General features: G+C 40.8%; 1 protein-coding gene across 1 annotated transcript in view; it reads right to left on the bottom strand.

Annotated features, from left to right (window-relative positions):
* Positions 1 to 1,603: 1,603 nt before the first annotated feature.
* Positions 1,604 to 23,384, bottom strand: part of LOC124607323 (troponin C, isoallergen Bla g 6.0101-like) — a 45,675-nt gene continuing 23,894 nt past the window's right edge. Inside the window, exon 6 of the mRNA XM_047139624.1 lies at positions 1,604 to 1,858. Coding sequence (XP_046995580.1) covers positions 1,830 to 1,858 — 29 coding nt within the window. The 3' untranslated portion in view covers positions 1,604 to 1,829. The remainder of the gene's footprint in view (positions 1,859 to 23,384) is intronic.

Below are 23,384 nucleotides of genomic sequence, written 5' to 3'. Positions count from 1 at the left end.
CCCACTACGTTTCCTTCTCTCCCTTTTCCTACTCTCGAATTCCAGTCACCCATGAGTATTAAATTTTCGTCACCCTTCACTATCTGAATAATTTCTTTTATCTCATCATACATTTCATCAATTTCTTCGTCATCTGCAGAGCTAGTTGGCATATAAACTTGTACTACTGTAGTAGGTGTGGGCTTCGTATTTATCTTGGCCCCAATAATGCGTTCACTATGCTGTTTGTAGTAGCTTACCCGCATTCCTATTTTCCTATTCATTATTAAACCTACTCCTGCATTACCCCTATTTGATTTTGTGTTTATAACCCTGTAGACACCTGACCAGAAGTCAGGTAAGGACGCTATTAGTGAAAGAACGTGTCGTGAGTGGTTTCAACTCTTGAAGAACTGGCATAGTGGTGGAAGAGAGAATGTTTTCGAAGATGCAGAATTGGAGACATTACTGAGTGAAGACTCGCGTCAAACTCAAGAAGAATTGGCACGATTAGTGGGAGTGCCACAGCGAGGCATTTCAAAACGTCTCAAGGCTATGGGCATGACTCGGAAAGAAGGAACTTTAGTCACGTGTGAGCTGAAACCAAGAGACGTTGAACGGCGTTTACGTGTTTGTGAAAAGTTGCAGGCAATAACGGAACGGATTTCTGCATCTCATTGTGACCGGAGACGAAAAATGGCTTAATTACGATAACCCTAAACGAAACAATCATAGGGATATACCGGCCATGCTTCCACGTCGACGGCCAAACCGAATATTCGCGACTCCAAGATCACGCTCTGTATTTGGTGGGACCAGCTCGGCGTCGTGTACTATGAGGAGTTAAAACCAAGTGAAACAATAACAGGTGCTAATTATCGAACGCAATTAATGCGTTTGAGCAGAGCACTAAAAGACAAACGGCCGCAATACAGCGAGAGACACGATAAAGTGATTTTGCAGCACGACAACGCTCGACCCCACGTTGCAAAAGAGGTCAAAACGTACTTGGAAACGTTAAGATGGGAAGTCCTACCCCACCCTCTGACTATCACCTGTTTACATCAGTGGCGCATGGCCTGGCTGACCAACACTTCCGATCTCATGAAGAAATCAGAGATATGGATCGATTCGTGGATCGCTTCAAAAGATGAACAATTTCTTCGACGCGGGATTCGTACACTGTCCGAAACATGGGCGATAGTAGTGGTCAGCGATGGAAATAACTTTGAATGATACATGTGTAACCAATCTGTTTCATTAAAGCCCCAAATGTTGGGGAAAAAACGGCAGAAGGAAAGTTGTACACCTTGTATATGTTGATGGAGTGTACATGTACGAAGTTACATTGACATCCGACCAGGTCTTCTGTCTGCTTCACGTTTTTTGTCAGGCAGTATAGTCAGAAAAGATCCCCGAATAACCTCCGAAATTTTGTTAGCGGAATTTTGGTTCACCATGTGTGTCGTTAACTAGATTACAGTGTTATCCCAGCACACACATGTCCTTTTTTTCTCGAGTCCTCCAAACAATCTGCCAGAATATTTTTTCCAAATACAAACTGGTGACAATACCCAAACTCGAAGCTTCACCCAATTTGGTCAAGAAATGAAACGAAGAGCAATTTAAATTTACAAAATTTATTTTAATAATGTTGTGAGTAATACAGCTGTACACCGGGGCACCGTGGTCACCGCAGAAGAGGTAGCTAAGAGGCTCACATGACATCCAAAACCAAGTGTTGAGAAGAGGACGGTAGCGACGCGGAGGGGGCCGAGCCACTGGTAGGCGGGGCGGGTCGTAACGTGGCGTGACGTGATTGGCGCTGCCCGCAGCGCCTCCAACACCTCCTACTCTCCGGTCATCACCTCCATGAACTCTGCAACAAAGCACAAAAAACATGAGCAATAGTTACGCGCTCACTACTACAATCCGTTCATCGTGCGAATAAACCTGATGTAAACATTGCACTATGTATTCTTGCGCCATTGCTGGAACCTCATATGGATTTTCGTATCACTGGCGACTGCAGCCAAGCTATCCTCGAGTGCTGTCAAGTAAGATAATAATGGTAAATTTTGTGCTGTGCGTTACGCGCACATCGACTTACGGGACAACTGTTTTACCGGCGCATTTAACCTGGACAGCACTGGCCGGTCAGCCAGTACAGCTCACGGGGGTGAAAGCTATATGGGAGAAGAGGCAACAAGCCAGGTAGCTCCTTCCAGACCACTAGAGGCGCTATGGGTCAAACGAAGCTGCAATTGACCAATGACAACTGTCCAATGGCGGTTATTGATATTATATCGTCTTGCTCTGTACTGAAGTCCACGGTTACAGTCGTCTTGGTGTATGTTTCATATTTACATACTACTCATCTTCATTGTAAACAGGTTTATTACTTTAAATTTCATAAAGTTCACTGTGGAACTGAAGAGATTTCCTGCGGAAAAAATGTCCGCAATTAATCCTAAGGTAGGCTATAAATGAAATGTATTCTCTTCTGTCGTGAATGAAGCTGTGTGATTTCTGTTGGCTTACTTAAATAACTTTGATATGTCAGTAGCAGTTTTATTTGATGAAGAATTTTATGTTTTTCAGAATATTCAACACAACAAATTGACGTAGAAATACTCCTGTAAATTCCCTGGCTGTTCACCTGGACATTACGTCGGTTCAACGGAGAAAGTTAGGAACAAGCATTTCAACAGGTTTCCAAAACTATTTCAAGGATTGCTTCTGAAGCGGAAAAGTCTTTGTAAACTGTGACCTGATGTGAATTGTGCTACTTATTTTGTTTGTTAAGATCATTTTTTTGAGGAAGATTTTATGAATAAAACTAGGCATAGGCTAGAACAGGGGTGAGTTTCCAAAACATGTGGCAGGTGTTCCATGTGAAATTGTTAAAATCAGTAGTGAATCAGGTGAAACTGTTGCTCATAGTGAAATTTTTATCGTGTGCTTAACAAATAAAAAGTAAGTTTTGTTTTCATTTCAGTTTTTAGCCACCTTTCCTATTTTTGGTACTTAATATTGATGTCTTCTTTTTTGTGTTGAAGCGTTTACAGTTATATGATGTAGGAACTTTTTTAAGAAATTACAGTCCTGAAACATAGTTGCAACAAATTTTAGAGTTCGTCATTCATTAACACTGTGACAAAGATTTCTTAATTGAACCTCTTTAACTGCCGATTATTCTCTTAATAATAGTTTTTTTCTTCCATTGACCCCACAGCTTATAAGATGTCAAAGTATGACATTATTCAGGAATATTTGTGGTCCAATTTATATGCAAAAATTTTATTTAGCTTCAGCTATTTAAGCTACAAGTTTGTTTCGACTTACTGTCAGTTTCAAGTCTTGCGTCTAGTTTTTATGACGCACAAAACATCCTGGACCTCTTATATGTTGATAGAAATCAATATAAGTGTGTCAGTTTGCAAGTCTATTCTTGACGTTTGCGTCTGGCAGTCGCTGCTTCTATGGTCTTTTCTTGAGCAGCAACTGTCAGGCGCAAACATCAAGAATAGACTTGCAAACTGACACACTTATATTGATTTCTATCAACATATAAGAGCTGCAGGATGTTTTGTGCGTCATAAAAACTAGACGCAAGGCTTGAAACTGACAGTAAGTCGACACAAACTTGTAGCTTAAATAGCTGAAGCTAAATAAAATTGTTGCAGCTAAATTGGACTACAAATATTCGTGAATAATAGGTTGTCACTGCTGTATTGCACTGTGCTATAGCTGTGTTTAAATTATTTTATTATGATGCTAGCCAAAATAATTACATAGCACGCCCAGAAAACTGAGATAAGAAAATTAAAAAAAAAAAAAAAAAAACAAACAAAGAGCAGCGTACATAAGCTAGGAGGGGTGCAACCCGCCGCAATGTCTATCCTTTTTTAGTTCATCTCCATACCACCATAGGCGCTGTTATCGGTCAGTGTAGCCCTCCTTTAACAGGGGAGTTGCGCTTCTCTTTTCTTGTTGTTCTGTGGTACAGCTAGCCTGCAGTGACGTGGCCAGCTGAAGCTCACAAGTATAAAGAGATTAGCAGAGTAGCAATACAAAAATGAAATAATACACTACAAATCTCCCACAATACGCTCCTTAGACGAAAACCGCAACACTTTATCGTTTTTAGCTAATGTACTATTGTAATTAAAAACAAGACTCATCAAAATTCCTTACTTAACCACAGGGTAATTTTTATGCATAAGCTGTGTGTAACGTAAGAGAGTATTGAAGGATTTCACCGTATAGTTAAATATTGAAGCCACTGAAGGTATTACTTACAGTCACTCGTCTGGTAATCTCATAGCTCCTTCCTTATCCGAATCCAAGAAATACATTTCAGTTCTGGAAGTATCACCTGCTACGTTGAGAACGAGCCTATCAGCAACAGAATCCACGAAGCCAACCAGGCGCAGCATTTTCTCGTCTTCTTTTATGACGAGCCGTTCTATATCCCACCAGCATTCGGCAGTGACGCGTGGGAAAGCTGCCTGCGTTAGTTCCAGTACGTCTGGGAGCTTAACAGTATTGTTACTTCCCGGGCCGAATCCCGCAGCTTGGCTCCAGATCAGGTCTGTTGGGTTCATATTGTAATGGGACAGTTGTTGTTGTTGTTGTGGTCTTCAGTCCTGAGACTGGTTTGATGCATCTCTCCATGCTACTCTATCCTGTGCAAGCTTCTTCATCTCCCAGTACCTACTGCAACCTACATCCTTCTGAATCTGCTTAGTGTATTCATCTCTTGGTCTCCCTCTACGATTTTTACCCTCCACGCTGCCCTCCAATGCTAAATTGGTGATCCCTTGATGCCTCAGAACATGTCCTACCAACCATCCCTTCTTCTGGTCAAGTTGTGCCACAAACTTCTCTTCTCCCCAATCCTATTCAAAACTTCCTCATTAGTTATGTGATCTACCCATCTAATCTTCAGCATTCTTCTGTAGCACCACATTTCGAAAGCTTCTATTCTCTTCTTGTCCAAACTATTTATCGTCCATGTTTCACTTCCATATATGGCTACACTCCATACGAATACTTTCAGAAATGACTTCCTGACACTTAAATCAATACAGGATGTTAACAAATTTCTCTTCTTCAGAAACGCTTTCCTTGCCATTGCCAGCCTACATTTTATATCCTCTCTACTTCGACCATCATCAGTTATTTTGCTCCCCAAATAGCAAAACTCCTTTACTACTTTAAGTGCCTCATTTCGTAATCTAATTCCCTCAGCATCACCCGACTTAATTAGACTACATTCCATTATCCTTGTTTTGCTTTTGTTGATGTTCATCTTATATCCTCCTTTCAAGACACTGTCCATTCCGTTCAACTGCTCTTCCAAGTCCTTTGCTGTCTCTGACAGAATTACAATGTCGTCAGCGAACCTCAAAGTTTTTATTTCTTCTCCATGGATTTTAATACCTACTCCGAATTTTTCTTTTGTTTCCTTTACTGCTTGCTCAATATACAGATTGAACAACATCGGGGAGAGGCTACAACCCTGTCTTACTCCCTTCCCAACCACTGCTTCCCTTTCATGTCCATCGACTCTTATAACTGCCATCTGGTTTCTGTACAAATTGTAAATAGCCTTTCGCTCCCTGTATTTTACCCCTGCCACCTTTAGAATTTGAAAGAGAGTATTCCAGTCAACATTGTCAAAAGCTTTCTCTAAGTCTACAAATGCTAGAAACGTAGGTTTGCCTTTCCTTAATCTTTCTTCTAAGATAAGTCGTAAGGTCAGTATTGCCTCACGTGTTCCAGTGTTTCTACGGAATCCAAACTGATCTTCCCCGAGGTTGGCTTCTACTAGTTTTTCCATTCGTCTGTAAAGAATTCGTGTTAGTATTTTGCAGCTGTGACTTATTAAACTGATAGTTCGGTAATTTTCACATCTGTTAACACCTGCTTTCTTTGGGATTGGGACAGTAGCAAACGTAAAAATGCAGCATTTGTATGATGTGCTCGATGCTGTGGAAATGATTGTTTTTCATGTTTCTACGATACTTATGTACCTCTGTGGTATAAAATGATGGACATAGTCCTAATAAAGAGGATTTGGTTTTTCATTTTTGCCTTAAAAATGAAATTGTTACGTTTCCCTAATATAAACAACTTTTATGAACAGCCTTTCATAAAAATCGATAATTAGGAATTTGTATTTGAAATAGAAACAAGAATTTCGCGCCAATTTGTAATTAGAAACAAGAAGACTTGCATAATTCATAGAAAATGATGATGAGTTTTATAATTACGAGATGTAGGTATTTCAAATTGAACAAGGGAAATAATTGATATTGGGGAGATTTAAACCAACGAATGAAAAATGCTTTTATGTTCACATTGCATTACGCTACTGACTACGCTACACGTTCAGTCTAAAATGTTTTATTAACTGCATTATCTACAACGCTGGGAAAACTTCAAAGCCGATTATTTACGTAAATTAATGAAAAATATTAAGAACAGCCTATTTCTCGGCACCTTTTAACCGAGTTTCACGTGTGTATTTCACTACGGAACAGAAAGCAGCCTCAGCCATTTTCATATTACGCATTAACAGTGCGAGAATCGGCACAACGCAGCAGAGGCCGTGACTGTACATGATTTTTGAAATAAAAACTACGTAGCTAAAACGTGATTAAGAAAAATGTTGATTGCTATTAATACATTTGAATGTCTTAAAGTTTGATTTAACGTAATTTAGTAATAAGATATCTAATACATACGTAGGACCTACTTCCAAGAGCGTAACAACACCAGAGTACGTGTGCTAAGGCTTCACACCAATCATCGCGTTTGTGTTTGTCTACATCAGGTTTATTCTGATGATGAACGGATTATAGTATTAGTCGACAAAGACAGCTGTAGACCTGAGTGTAGCGAGAATCAACTTGGTCAAGGGACTGTTTACAGCCACGCGTCAGTTCAAAATAGTGCGCGTTGTCCTCTTGCACAGGAAACCCATCACGGAAAATGGTTTTACTCGTACCCAAGACGACTTCGTGTCAACATCGTTAAATTTATTGGTGATGAGACGCAGAAAGGGGAAACAGTGCTAAGGGAAAATGGGACAGAATACACTGAGGTGAGAAATATCATGGGACAGCGATATGCACATATACAGATAGCGATAGTATCGCGTACACAATGTATAAAAGAGCAATGCACTGGCGAAGTTGTCATTTGTACTCAGGCGATTCGTGTGAAACCGTTTCCGACGCGATTATGACCGCACACAGAAATTAACAGAATTTGAACGCGAAATGGTAGTTGGAGCTAAGCGCATGGTGAAATACGTCAATAGAAAAAGAAACAGGCCATGAAAAATATTTATAAGCTAAGAAATATGTAAATAACAATTATAGTGTGTAAGAAAAATGTTTTGTAAAATTTATTTAAGTTCTTTGCATATCGATGGTGACAGTGAAGTATCCGTGCCAAGCTCTTTGTTACGGGAGAGCCCGCGCATTGATACATAGGGAGCGCGGAGAGAAGCGTGCAGCATTGTCGATAGAACACTCTCGAGTCAACCTTTGTGCAGTGAAGGTGTGTGTAGAGACAGAGCGGTGTGCCTGTTCGCGACCAGCTATATATTACTTGAAGAATACTATAATTATATAATGGGTAATTTTTCATGAACTACTAAAAATTGACGTCATGAAGACATCAAATGTATCGGGTGATCAAAAAGTCAGTATAAATGTGAAAACTGAATAAATCACGGACGAATGTAGATAGAGAGGTACAAATTGACACACATGTTTGGAATGACATGGGGTTTTATTACAACCAAAAAAATACAAAATTTCAAAAAATGTCCAACAGATGGCGCTTCATCTGATCAGAATAACAATAATTAGCATAACAAAGTAAGACAAAGCGAAGATGATGTTCTTTACAGGAAATGCTCAATATGTCCACCATCATTCCTCAACAGTAGCTGTAGTCGAGGAATAATGCTGTGAACAGCACTGTAAAGCATGTCCGGAGTTATGGTGAGGCATTGGAGTCGGATGTTGTCTTTCAGCATCCCTAGAGATGTCGGACGATCACGATACACTTGCGACTTCAGGTACCCCAAAGCCAATAATCGCACGGACCGAGGTCTAGGGACCTGGGAGGCCAGGCATGACGAAAATGGCGTCTGAGCACACGATCATCACCAAACGACGCGCACAAGAGATCTTTCACGCGTCCAGGAATATGGGGTGGAGCGCCGTCCTGCATAAACATCGTACGTCCCAGCAGGTGTTTATCATCCAGGCTGGGGATGATGCGATTCTGTAACATATCGGCGTACCTCTCACCCGTCACGGTAGCAGTTACAAAACCAGAATCACGCATTTCCTCGAAGAAAAAGGCCCGATAACGGTAGATGTGGTAAATCCAACCCATACCGTGACTTTCTCGTCTTGCAATGGAGTTTCCACGACAGCTCTAGGATTTTCGGTAGCCCAAATTCTGCAGTTGTGGGCGTTGACAGACCCTCGGAGCGTGAAATGAGCTTCGTCGGTCGACAGTACGTTACTCAACCAATCGTCATCTTCCGCCATCTTTTGAAACGCCCACATCGCAAATGCCCTCCGCTTCACTAAATCTCCAGGTAACAGTTCACGATGCGGATGGATTTTGTACGGATAGCATCGGAGGGTACGCCTCAGTGCCAACCAAACAGTAGTGTATGGAATGCTGGTGCGACATGCGACTGCACGAGCGCTGACTTCCCCGTGCATAGACGAACCCGCCACAGTCTCCATTTCTACCTGAACTGTCTCAGCAGCATTACGCCTTGTGCTCGGTCGGCCACTACGGGGTCTATCGTCTAAACAACCCGTGGATTCGAACTTCGAAATCGTTCTCGCCACAGCTGCATTTGTTCGAATCCCCTTCCTATGGCGATAGGATCGTAACGCTGAACTAGCACATTCCCCATTCTGATAATACAGCTTCACTAAAAGCGCCTTTTCAGGTAAAGTCAGCATGCTGCGACTGCTGGCGATTCCGATTCTCTCTCTCATTACAGCTCCTTTTATACACGATTGTCATGCGCAGTCACTGACGTTTTGCTGTCCAACGCCATCTGTCGGACATTTTGTGAACATTTTTTTTTCTAATAAAACCCCATGTCATTCTAAGTATGTGTGTCAATTTTTACCCCTCTATCTACATTATTCCGTGGTTTATTAAGTTTTCAGATTTATACTGACTTTTTGATCACCCGGTATTTAAGCGGTAACTGCATATTGTAAGTTCGTTGTTACATTTTTAATCAGTTTTATGTAAACGATCCCCAAACTAAAATTTTATAGATTGAATTACTATAAAGAGCTAAAAATTTATATTCAATCATTTTCAGAATAGATCAGTTTATCTCAGTCAATATCGTATTATTTTTCATTGAACCCAGTAACCACAAGATTTAACTTTTGTTGACTTTTCTCAATTTTTTAATTTAATAATGACATTGAAATTTTCACCAGTAACTTCAATCAAAAAAGCAAATGAATAATAAGTACAGTTTTAGCTCACATATTTGCAATCCCAGTAAATGAATGCCAGCCCGAATAATTATCAACAATAGATCAGAGTGAGTGTATTCAGAGATGCAGTCAGATAACGTTATCCAGAGGCGATCCAGTAAAATAAAAGGTAAGGAAAATATATATGTATGTTCTCAGGTTGACTGCATAGATAACCAGTAGTAATAAGGGCCACGGCGTAAGCTAATGTGTTCACGTCGAAATAATCTTCGTTTTATCAATCACATGAAAATTGTTACCAATAAAGGCACAAGGCATACAACAGCGTGTACGCTAACAACTATCAGATCAGACACGTTGTCAAAAGCAGGTCCAGACAGGAAAGCTGCAAGGCACAAAAAGTTCAATTCTCTTTCTTTCTTTCATTAGGTTTATTCTAAAGGTTATCGTCTAAACGCATTAAGTTCAATCATTATTTCTTTTGTTTATTCGACGGGAAGGTTTCAATGGGACATTCCATTTCGGAAATCGTTAGGGAATCCAATATTTCGAGATACACTGTGTTAAAGAGTACGATGAAAATACCAAATTTGAGGCACTGCCTCTCACCACGGCTAACGCAGTGGGCCGACGGCCTCCACTTATCCATTGAGCGCAGCGGCGTTTGCGTAGAGTCGTCAGTGCTCATAGACAAACAACACTGAGTGGAATAATCACAGAAAAGAGTGTGCAATGTACGACGAACGATCCTTTAGTACAGTGCGACGAAATGTGGCGTTAATGGGCTATGGCAGCAGACGACCGACGCTGGTGTGTTTGCTAAAAGCACATCGCGTGCAGAGCCTCTCGGGGGCTGGCGTCCATATCCAATGGATTCTACAAGAGTGGAAAACCGTGGGCTGGTCAGATAACAGCCGATTTCAGTTGGGAAAGCAGGCCGGTGTGTCCGTGCGGTTCTAGGCGCTTCAGTCTGGAACCGCGTGACCGCTACGGTTGCAGGTTCGAATCCTGCCTCGGGCAGGTTAGTTAGGTTGAAATAGTTCTAAGTTCTAGGGGACTGATGACCACAGGTGTCAAGTCCCATAGTGCTCAGAGCCATTTCTCAGTCGGTAAGAGCTGATGGTAGGATTCGAGTGTGGCGCATATCCAACAACGCCATGGACCCAAGGCACTGTGCAAGCTGTTGGTGGCTCCATAATGGTGTGGGCTGTGTTTACATGGAATGGACAGGGTCTTTTCATCCAACTGAACCGATGATTACTGGAAATGGTTGGGTTCGGCTACTTGGAGAGCGTTTCCAGCCATTCATGATCTTCACATTCCCAAATAATGATGGAATTTTTATGGGTGATGATGCGCCATGCCACCGGGTCATTGTTGATCGCGATTGCTTTGAAGAACATTCTGGAAAGTTCGAGCGAATGATTTGGCCACTCTTATCGCCCGGTATGAGTTCCATGCAGCATTTTTGGGTTGTAATCGAGTGGTCAGTTCGTGTACAAAGTCCTGCACCGGTGTTTCGCAATTATGGACGGCTATATAGAGGCATCCTAGCTCATTATTTCGGCAGGAGACTTCTAACGACTTTTTGAGTCCATGCCAAGTCGGGCGCTCAACTACGCAGCGCAAAAGACACGGTATTAGGAGGCATCCCATGACTTGTGTCTCCTCAGTGCATACAAGTAAAATCTAGAAGTGTACACCAGGGTCACTCTGACTTTACTGTTTACTGTGCATACTCCACTGCACATACACAGCCCTCTGCCACTAATGTAAATCCAGCACTGGGTGAGACACAGCAGAGGACAGACGTTCGATGCTGTGAGTCATTGTTTAATTAATTTGACAGAAATATCTTTTGAAGGGTCAGTGTGACCCTGGAGTGCACATTGTGTAACTGTTCTGCCGCCAAGTGTGTAGCTCATTTACGTGGAAACAGCGCGTAGGAATGACATTTTGCTGATGGAAGATGCTGTACACGAAACATTGTGAGAAGAACTCGATCGTAAGAGTGAGGCAAGTGACTTCAGCGAAGAAAATTATTCTGAAGGCGATGCTCCTGGACCAGTATAGACAATGGCGAAACTGATCAGTCTGCCGATTCTTGAGACAGCGATGTCCACAGCGAGAATGGACATTGCTCGAACAGAGCTGTCTGTAACAGAACATTGGCTATAACACTCCATGCTCCATACTCCAAGAGTGTGGAAATAATGAATGAAAGGATTTGTGAATAATTGAGAACACCGCAAAGTATTCGCGTAATATGTGCATTTCATCAAATGAATAGCATCTCCATCTAATTAAACTGCAAATAGTCTTTAGATCTGGATCGCTTTCGAGTTTCCTCATTGAAAGGTTTTAGTGACAGTTTTTACTTAGTCTCGAATTGTAGATGTGTTAATGATTATGAAATGATTGCAAAAAGTACTTACGAGAGGTTAAATAAACTTAGTTTACTACATGAGAGTCCAGTTCCAATAAAACATTATATCTTCAGGCATTTTCTCCAGCAAATAATTCAGGGTCACTGTGAGCTTGGTGTGCACACACTGTCACAATTTCAGAGGTGTACGCTACTGGGGTTAAAGTTTAGTAAGACAACGGAGTGCAAACGAAGGAAGGAGGGGACGATGCTTTTCATTCGAATATCTGCCCCAAAGAAGAAGACACAGTGTGCACGGTAAATAGGCGTCTTCTTGACGCTGAGGACAAATGTGACCGGGCAAGAATTTTGAAGAAATTATGAGCAATAGAAAAGAACACGAACTTCCGTTGCACGCAGTGGCGTCAATGCGATCAACGAAATTCTAAAATAATTGTTCTCTGTCTGTGGGATATGATTTTCAGAGGTGCCAGAAGAAACAAATCATCATGTACTGAATGTGACAATACAATATCAAAAAAGGTGTGTTTAATTTCCCGCGAAATCGTAAGTATCAGACTTGGCCTGCCTTTTATCCAAACACATTGTATTGTGAATAAATGTTGTACAGTAATTAGTATCCCAGGAACATTTTCAAATAAATGTGTCGGTCGATATTTAATTGTAGTACTAAGCACGGAATTTGTATATAAACATGGGTGTGGCAAGGCTACAACTGTAAGAATACTCGAGTCTACACTGTAAGAATTACTATACGTAAGGTCCGCCTCAGCTGCTGTTACGAAATTAAATTAAAGTATATCTTGACAGCCGCCGAGGTGTTGTTTACACATAGTTTAAACTATCAACGGCTGCGGCAGAACAGTGTAGAACACGCATGAAGTTGTTTGGAGTGTGAGGAAGAGTTGGCCAATTGTGCCCACACTGTTCCTGAACAGATTACTTTAGAAATTCTATTATTCAATAGAAACCAGGTATAAAAACCAACTGAAGACGCTATAACTTCAGCGAAACACGGCTGGGTATAAAAGAAGAAAAACTGTGTTTGCTCAGGGGGAAAATTGTTCCAAAACAAAACTATTTCATCGCACTTTGTCAGCCAGGAATCAGACATTTGTATAGAACGCAGTCATAAGCTTTGTCTTGGTGTTTGGTTACTGGTATACTACCACGAGTAGAGGAACACACAGTCTCAAAATTCGCAAAAGCAAACACCAAAGTAGCAGCCTTAAAAGAGGCCTCATCGGAACATTTGAGCTAATCTTCTGAACAAATACTATTAAACAAGGTAGCAAATTCAGGTTTCTTGGGCGCTAAACATATCATTTACCAAGAAAGTAGTTTTAAGTTGCTAACGTGAACTAAATACGTTGAAATATTTTTTTTAAATATAGAAAAGTAAGTAATAAAATTTATAAAATAATAGCTGTGATTGACTGCCTTTGAGGCAGTGAACAACGAGCAGTGAGAAAGTACATCAAGGGCTCAATGTACTTTTACTTCTTCAGGTTATCAACTCAGTATCATAAAATATCTTAGAATACAGAAAGTCCTAATAGGGACGCGCAGTTTACTTAAAATATTGTTCCGTCACCACGCAGAAAGAAGAAACGTTGAAAGACCACACGGAACATGCATCAAACAATTAAAGATCTGAAGAACCAAAAAACCATATGAGCTACTGTTTGATGAAACTAAAAGATTTCAGCTGTACAAAAGTAGCCACATTTACGGAAGAGTTTTAACTGTTGGGCGTTTATAAGACTAAACAGAAATATCAAAACGAATGATCAAGGCTGTCAAAAAGCGCGCTCCTACCTTCCATTTGACCAAGTCGCAACAAACACCGATGTTTCATCTCAGAACTGCAATAACCATAACTTCCTTGGCTCCATCAACATTATTCCTAATGCTATCAATGTCACGGCCGGTTCAACTGTAATTAAAATGAATGTAACGACGCAAAAATTCAAATGATATTGCCGTAAATTGCTCTGCCGTCACGTGTCCAGTTTCGACGGGCAACCTGTTTCCAATGCGATCATCACCTCCGCGAGTAGGTCCGGAAAGGCAGCACATTCGAGTAAATCCATCTGATCGTCGTCTTTCTCACGAGTAATGCGTTCGCAAAACCTTCCAGACCACGAAATGGGCGCTCTGTCTGCCAGAACTAGCTGTTTTATTGCCCCACAGAAATACAAGTTATAAACGGCAATACAAAACGTGAACGAAGTAAATTTTTACTGTTTCTTGTTTTGTTTTTTAAACATCGTTCACATTTGTGTCAGAGAGTAACTAAATCTGTGAACACCAACATTAACGCAAGGGAGGAAAACAGGTACATGCCTTATGCTAGAGCAAATGTAAAGTTTTCCCTGGCGTAGATGTTAGTCATTATATACCACAACATACCACAACGTTAGTAATGTTCCTAACAGATTGAAAGTCATCAACTTCCTTCCTCGTCTGTATCTGAAAACAGTGTCATGCATTATAGCTATTGATTCCTACAGTTTTTCTTGTGTGTACAGGTGTCTATGGAAAAAACGGGCAGAAATTTACATTCAGACTTCAGTTGCAGACTCATGCTGCCAAAGACAAGCGTGGATAAATTAATTAGGACGACGCTGTTTGGTATAAAATAAAAGTCCGTTATTTGCGCGCTGGTTTACCTTGTGCTTTGTGACGCTCTTCACCAGATGTGACTTACTCTTAGAATTACCGGGTCTCGCAGAAGTCTCTCCATGATAACAAACCTTCGTAAGACACAAAATATGATGCATGGACGAATAATTCTTATCTTGAATTGCTTGTCACATATTCAAGTATTTTGTGTTCATACGTACAGTACAGCCGGCCAGAGTGGCCGAGCGGTTCTAGGCGCTTCAGTCTGGAACCGCGCGACCGCTACGGTCGCAGGTTCGAATCCTGCCCCGGGCATAGATGTGTGTGATGTCCTTAGGTTAGTTAGGTTTAAGTAGTTGTAAGTTCTAGGGGACTGATGACCTCAGAAGTTAAGTCCCATAGTGCTCAGAGCCATACAGTACATACTTTTACTTCGTTTGTTACAGGGCTCGGTGACGTAACAACAGCGGAATCGGACGCCATTTGCAAACAATATGTACTCAAACCAAAAATGCCCCATGTGTCCTCTGTTACCACGAGACAGAATCACCAAAAGCGGTGCAGAGAACATTCCAGACGGTGTACCACAGACATTCAGCAGATATTAAAATGTTCAAGATGTGGTACGCGAAGTTTAAGAAAACATGGAACGTCTGAGATCTCCCTAGAACTGGCGGCCAGCGCCTACTTCCCAGACAATTCATACAGCGAGAGAAGCCTTCGTGAGAAGTCCCAGGAAGTCAGTCCGCAGAGCCTCAAGTGAATTTCAGATTACGAAGAAATCGTGCACCACATCCTACATAAACAACTTCTTTTCCGTTCGCACAAAATCCAGATCGTGCAGTCGCTCCAACCAGCGGAGCACAGTTATCGTTACTAGTTTGCTGTGCTATGCTGGCTGAGGCGAAGACGATGGCTGTGTTTCATCAGGTGAGGCCACATTTTGCTTGACACAATCAGGGTCCCGAGAATCCACAGGCTGTGTTTGAGACTGTCAGAGATAGTAGCTAGCTCTAAGCTGAACGTGTGGCTCCGTCTTACACTGCATCCACAATAAAATCATAGCACCTTTTTTCTACAGTGAAACGACAATCACAGCCAAGACTCATCTTGATATGTTGCAGTTATTTGTTGTGCCACAGATTCAGGACATTTCGGGCTTCATTTTCCAACAATATAGTGTTCCACCTCGTTAGGGGTTAGAAGTTCGTGCCTATTTGGATACAATACGAGTATATCCGGCTAGGTGTTCCCATCAACTGGCCTCCGCGATTATCAGACGTAAGACCGAATTTCTTCCTTCGGGGGTATGTCAAGGACCAGGTTAACCAAACACCAATGGAGGACATCCCAGAATTACGGCGCCGAATTACTGACATCATAACCTCCATTCCTCAGGAGTTATTGACCAGTACATGGATGGAATTGGAATGTCGCCTGGACATCCTTCGGGAAACGAAAGGAGCACACGACAAAATTTATTAATTGTGTGCTTGTACAAAATACTTGAGTATGTTACCTGCACTTCAAGATAAAAGATATGTGTCTATGTATAATATTTTCTGCCTTATACATGTTTATAATCAGGGAGAGACTTATAGACCACCCTGTTTTTTGAAATATATCTAGTAAACGTCACGATTGGAAAAATTCCCATCTGCTCAAGAGCTGAAAATACCCTAATTATTTGTTTGATCAGCTGTGTAGTTCACGGTTGAGTATCCAAAGGTTCGCTGTATGAAAAGTATTATTTTTTTGATTGGCATCTCATAAGTTTCAACAGACACCGTGAACGTGTTTATAGCTTGTAAATAAAAGAAACAATAATCAAACATTTTACAAGCCAAAATGACTAACAATAGCAACAGGCCATAGCAGACACACGTCTGGTTTACAAGGCAGGTCAGCAACAACTGCCACCTCTTTCTGAAGCTGTTCCAATTTAAAAGTACCACTGCTGTATAAAACGATAGTATTCAGTATCTTAAAGGACATGAACACTTAATTGTGACATAATTCGATAGTAGGTAAAGGGAGACAGGGGAAATAGGAAGACATCACGGACAGGAGGAAGTGAATGACGGGCGTCGTGTGACAGAATTCTGCGAAGAGCGTAAATAATCACTGCTAATACATGAATTAAGAATCAAGAAAGAATAGTGGAAGAGATCTAGAAACGCCGGAAGATTTTAGTAACATTATATAATGTTGAGACAGATTTAGAAATCGGATCACCGTGAGAAGATGTTTACTGTGACCGCAGGGCAGATAAAAGCTAAAGAAATTGCATGAAGGTAGGGAATTAAACACCTGTCTGAGCTGAACGGACCAGATGTTCTGAGCGTTCCTAAGGTAGCCTGACTGATAGATGTAAATGAAACTAAACAAATTAATGGGTAGTTTTGAGAGACGAAATAGTAGAAACACCAGGCAAATAAAATGGAAGAAAAAAAGATCAATAGAAATACTTACGTAAAAAAAAGATATTAAATGTAAAGTTTGGAAGGTAGGAGACGAGATACTGGCAGAAGTAAAGCTGTGAGTACCGGGCGTGAGTCGTGCTTCGGTAGCTCAGATGGTAGAACACTTGCCCACGAAAGGCAAAGGTCCCAAGTTCGAGTCTCGGTCGGGCACACAATTTTAATCTGCCAGGAAGTTTCATATTAAATGTAGTTGATCAAAGGAGAAAATATGAAACTGCAGTAAGCTAAGAGGGGAGAAGGGAACGCAGACCTCTAAAACAGAGACTGACAGGAAGTACAAAATAGCACGAAAGAAAAGCTGGAGGAAATATGCAGAACTGTTGAAGCATGCATGACAATGGGACAGATAGACAAAGCGCACAGGAAAATCGTAGAAATCTTTTGAGGAAAAAGAAGAAGCAGAATGAATTCCAACTTACGTGACAACCCAGTACTAAATGAAGAAGGGAAGGCTGAAAGATGGAAAAAATATATAGAACGGCTGTATAACTGGAAGAAACTTAAATGTAGTATTATGTAAAGGGAACAGCAGGTGGAGATAAGGTGAGGGATTCGATACTGCGATACGAATTTGACAGCACAGAAGGACCTAAGTCAAAACAAGGCACCTGGGGCAGGCGACGTTCCCTCGCCATTACTTAGATCCTTCCGAGAATCTGTTCTGCTTGGTACAGAGAATTTATCAGGTAGGTGGAATACCCTCAGACTTCAAGAGGAATGTGAAAATCCCAATACCAAAAAAATCAGGTTGTGAGTATTACACAATCATCATTTTACTATGTCGTGGTTGCAGACTACCCACACGAATCATCTGCAAAAGAATGGAAGGGCTGGTAGCAGCGACACCTGGAGGAAATTCGGTTTGGGATCCTGGTAAATGTGGGAACACACGAGACAATCCTGACAGTTACAAGACTGATTAAACAAAGGCACCACCACATGTACAACATTTGTAGCTTTGGAAAAGCTTTAGATGTTACTGACTAGCATATACTCTTTGAAATTCTAAAATCATGAGAGGTGAAACACAGGAATCGAAAAGCAGGCAATAGTTGAGAAAAAACTAAAAAATTCGTCAAGAAAAGTGAAACACTTAGAGGAATTTGTCTAATTAAATCAGATAATGATGAAAGAATTAGTCCGGAAATGAGACAGTAAAAGTAGTAGACAAATTTCGCTGGTTGGGCAACGAAATTGACTCAGGAGAGCTGAAGAAAAGGCTGTAATGCAGTCTGGCAGTTGCTATAAAATCTTTTCAGGAAAACAGAAATTTGTTAATGTTTAGTACGGAAATTAAAGTGTTAGGAAGTCTTTTATTTGTCTAGAGTGTAGCCTTACAGGGTATTGAAACTCAGATCACAGAATGAACACACAAGAAAATAATACAAGGTTTTTAAATATGATGTTATAGATGAATTTGGAAGAATAGAAGGGTCGACCGAATAAGTAATGAACAGATAGTATACCGAACTGTAGAAATAAGAGATTTATGAGAGAACTGGAATATAAGGAGATACAGATTGACAGGATACTTTCTAAGGCATTGAGAAAATTTTAATTTGGTGTAGGAAGGAAGTCTGAGGGATTACAATTGTAGAGGTAGCACAAGACATAATTACAATTAACAGTAAACGTATGTAGGCTCCAGTTATTGTACAGAGATGATGCACAGAACACAGTAGCGCGGAGAGCTGTATCAAACGAGTCTTCGTACTGGAGACAACAGCAGCAAGACACATGTATGTGTCAAAAGGCATATCAGGTAACATTATTTTTGGATGAAAATCAGATGTAAATATAAATAAGTAGATTACGATTTTATATTATATATTTCGCATTACGGATGTCTTTTGGTAAGAAATAAATATTAATAAACATGTGATTCAACTAAATTTGTTAAGAAAAAGACTCTATGAGTGAAATATAAAATTAAAAACAACTACTTTTCCCCTAAAATTTAAATCTGTCACCATAATTTTCTGATTCACTTGCATTTTGTGTGTAACGATTGTTTCCTGCATTAAAATCTTCCTTTGACGAACGTTGGTGAAGTAATCAGTGTTTTAATTTTGGTATGTTAAGTAATTCAGTTTTAATTAAAATTTAGGTTTTTACTTGCACTGGATCATTTGAACATCCAGCATCGTCAGTAATAATGCAACATCATTGACATGTGATATAATAACAACGATTTCAATACAACCTACGCAAATCACTACACATCAGATGTAATCGATCAGTTTAATTGAGTAGTCCCCGACAAAGCGCGTTATGTCACTATGTGCTGCTGTATTAAAATAAATGTCAGTATATGTTTAACATATATCAACAGGACTAAATGTTTTTCTTGTGTTTGGTTTGAAAACAAGTCAGAATATTACAAAGACGATCAAACTGTTGACAGAATTATATGTAGTGTGAAACAGAAATGTAACCGAAACGTTACGTGAACGCAAATTATGAGCTAAAGGCATCCAGTCTGCAGGAATCAGTTAGTTAATGATCTAGTACCTGCAGCCGACATGTCACGCACGAAAGTCAGCAGATAAATGGAATCGTATCTCTGGCTCTTAAAGAAAATACATTCTTACCAATTCGTGAGAGACATAATGAGACATCTCAGTTTAGACGGACGTATCGCCTTGATGTCTCATAAAGTACAGGGTTTTTCAAAATGAATATGCGAGTCCGAAGGCTATCTCCGCAGGTGACGAAGACATTGATGAAATGTATGACGAGATAAAAGAAATTATTCAGATAGTGAAGGGAGACGAAAATTTAATAGTCATGGGTGACTGGATTTCGATAGCAGGAAAACGCAGAGAAGGAAACGTAATAGGTGAATAAGGAATGGGGGAAAGGAATGAAAGAGGAAGCCGCCTGGTAGAATTTTGCATAGAGCTTAACTTAATCATAGGTTCACTTGGTTCAAGAAAGAAGGTTGTATACACGGAAAAGGAATCGAGATACTGGAAGGTTTCAGACAGATTATATAATGGTAAGAAAGAGATTTAGGAACCAGGTTTTAACTTGAAAGACATTTCCAGGGGCAGGTGTGGAATCTGACCTCAATCTATTGGTTATGAACTGTAGATTAAAACTGAAGAAACTGCAAAAGGGTGGCAATGTAAGGTGATGGGACCTGGATAAACTGACTGAACCAGAGGGTGTAGAGAGTTTCAGGGAGAACGTTAGATAACGATTAACAAGAATGGGGGAAAGAAATACAATAGAAGGAGAATGGGCAGCTTTGAGAGATGAAATAGTGAAGGCATCAGAAGATCAAGTAGGTATAAGATGAGGGCTTGAAGAAACCCTTGGGTAACAGAAGATATATTCAATTTAATTGATGAAAGGCGAAAAAACAAAAATTCAGTAAATGAAGCAGGCAAAAAGGAATACAAACGGGCCGGCCGGAGTGGCGCGCGGTTCTAGGCGCTACAGTCTGGAACCGCGCGACCGCTACGGTCGCAAGTTCGAATCCTGCCTCGGGCATGGATGTGTGTGTGATGTCGTTAGGTTAGTTAGGTTTAAGTTGTTCTAAGTTCTAGGGGACTGATGACCTCAGCAGTTAAGTCCCATAGTGCTCAGAGCCATTTGAACCATTTTTTGAATAGAAACGTCTCAAAAATGAGATCGACATAAAGTGCAAAATGGCTAAGCAGGGATGGGTAGAGGACAAATATAAGGATGTAGAGGCGTATATCACTAGGGGTAAGTTAGATACTGTCTACAGGAAAATGAAAGAGACCTTTGGAAAAAAGAGAATCACTTGTTTGAATACGAAGAGCTCAGATGGAAACCAAGTCCTAAGCAAAGAAGGGAAACGAGAAAGGTGGAAAAGAGTATATAGAGGGTCTATACAATGGCGATGTACTGGTGGACAATATTATGGAAATGGAAGAGGATGTAGATGAAGATGAAATGGGAAATATGATACTGCGCGAAGAGTTTGACAAAGCACTGAAAGACCTAAGTCGAAACAAGGCCCTGGGAGTAGACAACATTCCATTAGAACTACTGATAGCCTTGCGAGAGCCAGCGGTGGCAAAACTCTACCATCTGGTGAGCAAGATGTATGAGACAGGCGAAATACCTCAGACTTCAAGAAGTATATAATAATTCGAATCCCAAAGAAAGCAGGTGTTGACAGATGTGAAAATTACAGAATTATCAGTTTAATAAGTCACGGCAGCAAAATACTAATGCGAAATCCTTGCAGACGAATAGAAAAACTGGTAGAAGCCGACCTCTGGGAAGATCAGTTTGGATTCCGTAGAAATATTGGAACACGTGAGACAATACTAACCCTTATCTTAGAAGCTAGATTAAGGAAAGGCAAACCTACGTTTCTAGCATTTGTAGACTAGAGAAAGCTTTTGATAAAGTTGGTTGGGACATTCTCTTTCAAATTCTGAAGGTGTCAGGGGTAAAATACATGGAGCGAAAGGCTATTTACAATTCTTAGAGAAACCAGATGGCAGTTATAAGAGTCGAGGGGCATGAAAGGGAAGCAGTGTTTGGGAAGGGAATGAGACAGGGTTGTAGTCTCTCGCCAATGTTATTCAATCTGTATATTGAGCAAGCAGTGAAGGAAAGAAAAGAAAAATTCGGAGTAGGTATTAAAATCCACGTAGAAGAAATAAAAACTTTGAGGTTCGCCGATGACATTGTAATTCTGTCAGAGACAGCAAAGGACTTAGAAAAGCAGTTGAACGGGACGGATAGTGTCTTGAAAGGAGGATATAAGGTGAACATCAACAAAAGCAAAACGAGGATAATGGAATGTAGTCGAATTAAGTCGGGTGATGCTGAGGGAATTAGATTAGGAAATGAGACACTTAAAGCAGTAAAGGAGTTTTCCTATTTGGGGAACAAAATAACTGATGATGGTCGAAGCAGAGAGGATATAAAATGTAGACTGCCAATGGCAAGGAAAGCGTTTCTGAAGAATAGAAATTTATTAACATCGAGTATAGATTTAAGTGTCAGGAAGTCGTGTCTGAAAGTGTTTGTATGGAGTGTAGCCATGTATGAAAGTGAAACGTGGACCATAAATAGTTTAGACAAGAAGAGAACAGAACCTTTCGGAATGAGGTGCTAAAGAAAAATGCTGAAGATTAGATGAGTAGATCAAATAATTAATGAGGAGGTATTGAATAGAATTGGGGAGAAGAGGAATTTGTGGCACTCCTTGACTGTACACATACAAATTATTGCCGTCAGTCCGTGGTGGAGTATCTAGAAACTAAATTTCTAGAATCTGTGTGACATAATGGAATTCATCACAAACCATGAAATCTCAAAAGTTGATTTCGTAAAATTTCCGTATTAGGTGTACACATCTGTAAGAAAATCATTATGTACTCTCGACATTATGTATTACAGAGACATAAATTAGTGTAGTATTTGAAGAAAAACATGGAAACGATGTTAGAAATGCATGCTTCAACATAAACACAGATGCTAGACTAGCCTGCAAGTTGAACTGTTCCATTTGACCACGAACGGCACCTGTGTGATGTCCTCAATACTCACAAGTGTCAGTCGGGTTCGGAACAGTATTCTGTGTAGTTGTGAGTGCATTATGTCGGAGATGAGTGAATTCAAACGTGAGCAAATTGCTGCTGCTCCTATGGTGGATACTTCCGTAACCAAGTTGTCTGGTGTTTCAAGGGACACGGTACTGAATTTGTGTACCACGTACAGGGAAAGCGGGGAAAAATCATCTGCTAAGTCTCAACGAGTAAGGAAAGTGTGTGTTGGATGATCGAGACTGATGGTCGTTGAAGAAGACTAACGAAAAATAAGAGAATGACAGCCACGAAAGTCACTGCAGAGCTGAATGTCGTACCCCGTCAGCACTAAAACAACACGAACCGAGCTTCATAAGCTGGGAACTGCAGGGTGCGTTTGAATTCCAAACCACACATCAGAGGTACAAATTCCCATAACAGGAAAACGTGGTGCGGAAGACTGAAAACCAATACTATGGAGAAATGGAAGAAAGTCGGATGAGTCTTGTTTGACACCGTTTCTATTTTCTGGCCGAGTTTACGTCTGACGTACGCCGCTCCAAGCCTACGACGCAGGCCTCTCACTGCCAAGAGCGGAACCATGGTGAGGGATCCGGTGACGATTTGGGCAGCCATATCGCACTATTCCATGGGCCCCATGGTTGCTCGGCTACTCTGCAAGGCCGCAATACTGCCAAGGATTGTGTGAACAATTTGGGTGATCAGGTCCATTCCGTGGTACAATGTTCGTTCCCCACTGATGATGCTGTGTTCCAAGGCCACAGCGTCCTTGGAAAATGGAAATGAGCGTACGGCATTGTGGGCCGGGAGTCCTCCATTCAGGGAAGTTCGGCCGCCGAGGGCAAGTTCTTATTGCATTCGACGCCAC

This window comes from Schistocerca americana, chromosome 3 (assembly GCF_021461395.2).
Source record: "Schistocerca americana isolate TAMUIC-IGC-003095 chromosome 3, iqSchAmer2.1, whole genome shotgun sequence".
NCBI lineage: Eukaryota > Metazoa > Arthropoda > Insecta > Orthoptera > Acrididae > Schistocerca > Schistocerca americana.
The sequence above is the reverse complement of the archived record's forward strand: the minus strand, read 5'-3'. Positions and strand labels throughout refer to the sequence as shown.